The following is an 8,131-nucleotide window of genomic DNA, read 5'->3' as shown; positions in this document are numbered from 1 at the left end:
AAAAAAGGGAATTGCGTTGCTTGTCAGGGTTATCAGCTTGGGAGGCCTAGGTCAAGGAGCTCAATGAAGCTTTTGGGGCTAGTCAGCAGCAATAAAAGAAGGCATCAATCAAGGTGGGGATGTAAGCAGTGTGATGTCGCGATTTGTCCGAGATGCCCATCAAAACGTATTGGAGCTACAACCAGCAACACCGAGTTGCAGAGTTTCCAGACATGCAAATTTGCTTCACAAAAGGGATTGTTAATGTCGAGTCTTCGGCGGTGCGTTAGGCTAATGAAGTGTTCGGAAATATCCGGTTAAGATTGCAGGGCGAATCTGTTCTTCTTGATTGAGGATTGGATACTAGAAAAAAGGTCATGCTCTTTTAGTGTAGTCTTTCAAGTGTGGCTTCCCAGTAACAGAGATAGAGAGCTCGAGTCACCGCGAGATTATGCACCAAGAGATGTGTTTAACTGCAATGCGCTCTCAAGAACTCGATTAAGCCAGCACTCGACGAATCAGAGCAGAAATAGGAGAATAGAGTCTCGTAGAATGCTTCTTTGCAATTTGCCCAGTCAATGGTCCCGCTCAGAGGTCGCCCAAGCTGCTGCGATAGACAGCTGAAACGTTCATGTACCACCTAGGCGTTCAACTCGGATAGTGAGTGGTATGGCGGCGATGGATGATGAAAACAGCCGTGAGGATCCGGTCGGAGTATCGGGCGCGGTGCCTTGAAGAACGAACATGTATGAGTATGGGAAAGAAGTGAGAACGAGGGGGGATGCCGATCGTCTCCAGAAGCAGGAACGGAGTAGTTATTTGCCTGGCTAGCGTACCAGCCAGTTGGTGGAGATGAGAAGTAAAGGTGGAGAGCCTGGGGCATAGATGGCTTATGTTTCGGAATGTATGCCTATTGGGCAGCATCAATATGAAATCAATAGAATTGAATTACTTGTTAGGACGTCCCTTCGTGTACAGACGGCATGGGTCTAGTCGCTTATCTACAACATCCAATGCGAGCTAGCGGAAAATTCCGACGTACAAAGATTGGGTCCCTGAGTTGAATGGAACCCCAGCACCACATTCCTGATCCCTGCAGATCCTCCCTTAAGCTAGTCTTAACCCCAGTCGTCTAAGATTACGATAGATCAGCCATGAAACACCATAACTAAAATGATGATGTAGACATCGGGAGGAGTAGAGGTCTTTTTGGAAGTCTCCTCAAGGGTTCAAGGGTTTTTGAGGTGGGTCGAATCCACACACCCTCACTTGCATATCTTTCTTAAAGGCTTGGAACGTGAAGAATACTACTGGTCTACCATCGCAGGGCAGGTAACTTCACAACTTGGGGAGAAGAGAAAGACGCACACACAAAGACACAACAAAAAAATAATATATTTAACACCCGCCTGCCGCCAACCTTCAGCCGACCTTCTGCCTCTTCATACACAATTAACATGGACCAATCATTATCAACAGCACCTGCGAAGTCCAAGCGGAAGAGTAAGTTGCCTTTTTCCTTTATTTGTTTATTAGTCTTGTTTATTGCCCTGATGCTATGGATCTCCGTATTCTATATTCAATAGAAATAAAACTAAGCAAAGCAGGGCAAACTATCCTTACCATACTAATATAGCGTTGTTCAGGCACCAGAAGGGTTTCTACCCTTACTCCCGTACAGCTCGCCCGCAAGAGAGCCAACGATCGAGAGGCCCAGAGGGCGAATCGCGCCCGCACCAAAAGGCACATTGAGCGGCTGGAGCGCGAACTAGGGGAGCTCAAGAGCAACCAAGGTCGTGACCAGACCATCCAAGAGCTATTGCGCCGCAATGAGACAGTCGAGAAAGAGTTGATTCGACTCAAGGAGATCATGGGGGCGCCAATGGCCTCGTTATCTTCCCCTGGACCAGGCCTAACTCTACGACGACTCTCATTTCCCGACAAGCTCTCAACATCAACAGCTTGCAATGGCAACCTCAGCACTGGCAACGATGCTATTCTTTGCCTTCACGGAACACCATTCACTAGCGACTACAGCTGCCTCAACGACTACAGCCAACAATATATCCCCTTGTCTGACAACTGCAAATCCTTAGCGAGCACCATCTCTCATCCTATCCCCTCCAACATGTCGGCCCCATCATCATCAGGCGAATATAGTGCCGGCTATATCCCAACCAGCGTGCCCACTCCGGTCCTTCCCTTCAACGCCACTAGCTCCTCAAACATTTGCGCTATATATAATAAGGATGTTATCAAGATGGAGTATATCGAGGTGGGCCATCACGGTGCAATACCTCAAGCGCTTCGTCAACCCGACATAAAGTATGGCGAAGAGATTATTCACATCAAACATCTAGACGCCAGATTCTGCGTCAATTATCCTCCGCTTAATCCCGACACTCCCCATTCTCACCCCTACGCACTGCAACACTAGCAGCTGCAGTCCGCCTGGAACATGTAAACAAGGTACTAGTCTCAGCCACATTCGTTAGTTCGTTAAATTACCCCGCCAATTGAAACTGGTGTGTACCCACACTGATACCATTGACGTGCCGTGTCATGATCTTCTGGTCAGCTTGCCTAGCACTGTCGCTGGCAGACCCAAGCCACGACGATCTGTCAGATTCTGGGATGCGTATAACCCCGCTCCCTATACCCTAATTCTGGATCTTCATATGACCAGCGGCAAGCCACGAAGTGTGTTATTATAAACTACTTCCAAGCTTGGAGTTACATTAGCAAGAATCGCCATGCTAGCTGTGATATAACTGGCCAAACTTTGGCCTCCTGAGACAGTTGGAATAAGCCATTCAGGATTGGATTGTTGACGTGTACGTTGCAAGTGTAATGCGCAGGGCTAGTCTGAAAGACAACATATTGCCATTGGTTGCTTCCTGGTCTTGATTAGCCAATTAACACCATTCATTGGTGAACTATGATCGCCGAGCGGTCATCGTGAGAGGATCGGAGTTGTCCGGAGGCAAAGGCGGCCATTACTTTTGCTTTTTACTAATGGTGACAGAGCTCTATCAGTTTGAGGGTTAACAAAGACTCCGGATGTTATCCCCGTTGAAGATTAGGGTTACAGCAAGTGTACGATCATATTAACGAGCCATTTTCAGTGTGAAGGAAATAAGTAGCATAAAGCTAACTCATCATGATTGATGTTACAGTTCATTCTCGTCGGAAATGGTACCCTAAGGTCCAGGGAAACTCTTAAGGCACTAACTTCGTGCTTCCAGGAAGATTTTTCTTCCTTCCGTCTAAGGTTAGATGGATGGAAGGTCTGAAGAAATGCGTGGCTGCACCACGCGTCTTTGTCCGCGTCTATACTTTGAGAGTCTGTCTGATTCTGTGCAGTCTGGCTCTTGATGCACAGCTGTTCCAATACCCAATACCAAACCTTTTTCGTACAAAACAACTGGGGTGTGGATTCTAAGATGAAATATAGCGTGCAGCCGGGATGAAGTTGGCGAGTAGTTGCGACTGGGGATGTTAGGCACCCTCTGTTTTTTTTGCTTATTTTCCAAACCTCAACTCCGAAATGATTATTGGTTATATTCCCGAGGATTATACAGCTAGGCTTTTACGTAACAGTAATATAGCCGTAGCAAACGTTCGAGAATAAGCAATGCGGGCATATTTGTCATGATTCTTGGTGAATAACTGGTCTCTGGCTGTCAATAAAACCTTTTATTAATCTCTTAGATAAGGTCCACTTTAGCCCTTAATCCCGGGGTTTTCTACTATAGTTAACTCTACCCTTTCATTCTTGGCTGTCTGTGCTTTTATTAAACCACCTGTTGTGATGTATTATGTTTTTCCCTTGATAGTTGTAGTTCCGAGGTGATGGACTTATACATGTGAGGAGAGGTTGCTGGTGACGGACTGAAGGACGGAAACAGTCTAGTCGGGATGAGTATTGTTACCTTGTGGGTCAGGTTAGACAAGGAAGGGGCCTAACCTTTAGTACTTTCGCCAGTAGACCGCGGTCTAGAACGTCGCCATTGTACCGAGAGTTTGAAAGAACCAGTTTCGAGGATAAAAGACGTGTCTTCACAGTAGAGTACGGTCTTATCTAGTGTTAACTTGCTAATCCTGTTTTCCACGGCTCAGATCCTATGCATCACACACCTTAGCCTGGCAGGCGTGCAATAATAGTCACCACAAAGACAGGGAGTATGGCGGCTACGGGTTATACTTTCAAGCTTGAAGATATGTGGATATTACCCAGTCTGAACCAGCAGTGCTTAAGCTAAGAATGCAAACAGTCCAGCCGCATCCAGCTTGTCATTTAGGAGCTGCGTGACATATTACTTTACAACTTGCACAATCTTTTGCCCCTGATGTAACGAACTCAATTTAGCTTGGGGCCGCCTATTGACCGACAAAGATAAAGTTAAGCGCCGTAAACAGCCTAGCGCACTTGGCCATACAAGGCCTTCCGGGCGGAATGAATTTATTCATTTATTGACCGCCATTTCCCCCCCATTCACTCTGGCAATTTTGCATGCTCTCGTTCATCATTTGACGGCGGATCAGAATGGAAGATGAATCTTCAGTACTGACGATTATTCCTTCGTTAAATGCACGATGCGGACCACTCTCCTGCAAAGGTGACAAAGCATGTCAGCCTCCTCATATTTCGGCCGATATCTCAGCCCGACAATCGTCGCCGTCTCAAAACACGGCGAGGCAACTCTATGAATTCAGCTATTTCGCAAAACTACCCGCAGGAATCCGAAGCAAGATTTGGAACCTGGCTTTCTCTCCATCTTCTCCTCGAGTATACATTCCATATGCGCGCCGAATTGAAGGAAATGGGAGGCAGTACCCTCACTATCGACACGACTTGCCAGGATTTATGTGCTTGTGCAAAGAAGTCCGGGAAATCACCATCAGGAATCGAGAACTTTACCTTATCTCATGCAGATATGACGTCTGTACCTTTGGATATGTGGACCGCATATACGGCTGGGTTGATCCAAAACGCGACTTACTCTATATCGATCTCCACCAGGACATCAAAGGTCATTTTGATTATATCTCAAACGTCTTTGAAACTGTAATTCTCTGTCCGAAGCACATCGGGAATGCGTTACATCTGGAGGAACTGTCTTATTGGTCTACATCACTATCTCATTTTTATTCCTCAGAATTTGGCCCATCATATTCCTCGAGGGTCAAAGAATTACAACTCGTTTGCCGATCGTACAACCTCCCAATCTCCAGGTTTTCGGTTGGAACCCAGAATGATTTTTTAATCTTGGATCTTGACAAGGAGAATGATGTAAACTGGTTTCTAGCATTACGGAGCCGTCTTCCAAAATGCGACATTCCCTGGAACGTTATCGAAGATGATTTTCGCCGAGAAAGAAACCTTGACTGGCAACTTGGATTACTTAATGATTGGAGTGCAGGGGTAAAGCTTTTCGAGGGTCAATATCATATACGACTTGGCGATGCCGACAGCGAAGACATGCTACATCTTCCTTTGCCAATAGATGTGCAAATGGATGTTTTTGATATTGTTAATGATATTTGGGCTAATCCGGATGACATTTCCGATGATTTCCATGGCTATTTTTGGTTCATGCTGCCGTGGGCAGATTATGCAACTTTGGTCAGTCAAGTTTGGGCCTCATCCATCGGTGTAGAAACATTTCCCGAGGTACGACGGGTTGTACAATTTCATCTGGAGGGTTAAGACACGCGATTTACAACTTCGTAGCTGAAACGACGTATACAGTCTTGGATGAGTTTCGCAGGGCTGCCGTCAGATCAGTCAAATGAGATTAGGGCCTAAATCTGAACTAAACTAACAATTTACCTTCTATATCTACCCGTTGACTCGTGTAGGGCGAGCCAACTTGGCATTCCAACGGGTAGCAATATTTGAGCAAAAGGCTTTCAAAACATCTGAGGGTGGTATTGTGGCGAGCGTGACCAGTCCTTCGCCAATGTTGGGCGTTGATCAGATTAGCAGAAAGCCTAGGGTCCGGGAGTTTTATTTGGCCTGACACCATGGACGCTCCCTGTTGGATTTTTTACACTTGAGAAAGCGTACCCACTCCATCTGGCTGACTTATTTTTGCAGCCCTATCCTCAAGGTACAGGACTTAATTCATTCGTGACATCGACATCTCTGTCTTAGCCATGAATTCAATGAGTTATTAAACTTCAACGACCGCGGAAACAAGGCCCACTCACGACCTCTTTTCTTTGTTTCTGGGGGAGAGGGGGTGGTCATTTAAGATTATGCCAAGCCCTTGGAGGGGAGGGGGACTGGGCGAGATTATGCAGTCATGAAAGGCTTTACGCGAGGGGAGCGGGTGGTTCATGCCTGGGATGAGCGTCGAAAGGGACCGGTTAGCGGAGATGAGCGGGAAAGTGGCTGCAGCTTGGGTGGGCCTGCTGAGGGTTACAAATGAGCCTTGGTACAGACAGCTCTTTCGGCGATCAGCTGAGGATGATGTGATGAAGAATTACGCCTACCATACCATCCCTTCCGAGATTGATCGATAAGCCTGGGCATCTCAGCTTGGGGAGGAGATTATTCGGGGTCTGATGGTAGAGCTGAGCGAGATGTTGAGAAACATGAACCAGCGAGACCTTTTGGCGGAAATCCTCCAGGAAGGTAGACGGGATCAAGACAGGGCGTCACGTAATGTGATCAGCGGACAAAGACATGAATGCGGCCTAGTAAGGAAGTACCGGATGGGACCAAGAAGAAGATGCATCCCATGGCTCCATCCAGCCCCCTTGAGACTGTCACACATCCCAGGCGGAGTGTGGTTGGTTCATGTGGATGATGGCTCTATTCAAGGTGGTTGGTATTAATTACGAATTCTGGAGGCTAACAGTCGGGCGGCACTCGATTAAATCTGATGCCCTCGAGCAGCCAGGACGCGGATCGCAAAATCAGCAGACGATATGCACTTTCTGCGATCGCAACACCTGGTCGGCCTGTCTCCTTACGCCTTCTTGAATGAGTCGGACAGCAAAGCATCATGATCGACAGAGGGGGCGCTGTAAGACGAAAAGTTATACCTTGGCAGGCATCTACCCACATGCAAAGGTATCTTTCACCAGCCGCGAGTTATTTGACGTGGGATAAGAACAAAGTACCTCTACACCAAGGTCTTATGCAACAAGGCTTTCTCAATCTTAAGACACCAAGCCTCCCCTCGATCATGAACGAACCTGGGCCGCTTATGGTGAAGCAGAACGAACCTGGCTCAACGTCGGGACTATCAACAAGTCTATGCAGAGCTTTCATACTCGGGAAGGCAAAGCAAATGATCAGGCTGCAGGCTGCACGAGTTGCGAGGAAACGGTTGAGGTGCCAGCTCTAGTCTCCCGCGGATGGACGCATTCTACGTGTTGTCAAGGCGCATTAGACGCAAAGTATGCTGGCATGCTTGATATTCTGCAAATATCTCAAATTTCAGGAGACAATCTCTTTCAAGGCCACAAGCCGTGGCGAGTAATATGCTAGTTAAAGTCAAAGTGAGCGACCCCGCAATGTGTTGCCGCAAAACTTTGGCCCCTGACCGGAGACCTGCGCCGAGGCCTCTGATAGGACAGAACTTTGGGAAACACCAATAGGGACGCTGGGTCATCCCATTCCTTGGCCGGTGAATTAGGTATGAAGGATCGGGCGTCGCAAGCCATGTGTCAAAAGACAGGCATGTGACATTTACTCAAAATCGAGATCGTGCCCTTTTTATCCTCTAATATGTCCGCAGAGCTTTTTCGAGTGTCGTTCTAGACTACCAATCGTGTAGGGTCACGTTGCAATCCCCCAACTTCCAATTAGCAATCCTTACCTAACAAGTTATATAGCTTCGGGCAGGAGGCGACCTCTGGTTTTACGCTGGGGGCAGCGTACTGATTGCCTCATTAATATGTTCCGCCAGTCCTTTTTCCCAATACATCGACTTGCTGTTAGTCAATCTCACCGCAGCCACCGGATGCATCCTACGAATCAAAGGCGACGGAGTCCAGTCTGTAAATCATTAATTCATTGGAGCTTCTCCAGGCAAGGCCCACTTACTGTCCAATCGCTCTTGGCTCTTTACTGTGGGCCTGCCCAATAACAGCCTTGTTGAACCCTGAAGCAACCAACCCGCCATTGCCCGCTTCCTGA

General features: G+C 47.4%; 2 protein-coding genes across 2 annotated transcripts; both read left to right on the top strand.

The window, feature by feature from the left end:
- Positions 1 to 1,436: 1,436 nt before the first annotated feature.
- Positions 1,437 to 2,416, top strand: FOXG_06829 (uncharacterized protein; the record flags this gene model as incomplete). Its single annotated transcript, XM_018385481.1, has 2 exons — positions 1,437 to 1,482; positions 1,626 to 2,416. The coding sequence occupies 2 exons, from the start codon at positions 1,437 to 1,439 to the stop codon at positions 2,414 to 2,416; spliced, it is 837 nt and encodes a 278-aa protein (XP_018242863.1).
- A 2,109-nt stretch (positions 2,417 to 4,525) lies between these two features.
- FOXG_19414 (uncharacterized protein) lies at positions 4,526 to 5,689 on the top strand (the record flags this gene model as incomplete). The annotated part of the gene is made up of 1 exon (XM_018399628.1): positions 4,526 to 5,689. The coding sequence occupies one exon, from the start codon at positions 4,526 to 4,528 to the stop codon at positions 5,687 to 5,689; it is 1,164 nt and encodes a 387-aa protein (XP_018242862.1).
- Positions 5,690 to 8,131: the final 2,442 nt, after the last annotated feature.

This window comes from Fusarium oxysporum, chromosome 3, assembly GCF_000149955.1.
Source record: "Fusarium oxysporum f. sp. lycopersici 4287 chromosome 3, whole genome shotgun sequence".
NCBI classification, from domain to species: Eukaryota; Fungi; Ascomycota; class Sordariomycetes; order Hypocreales; family Nectriaceae; genus Fusarium; species Fusarium oxysporum.
This window is presented reverse-complemented; position numbering and strand designations above follow the sequence as displayed.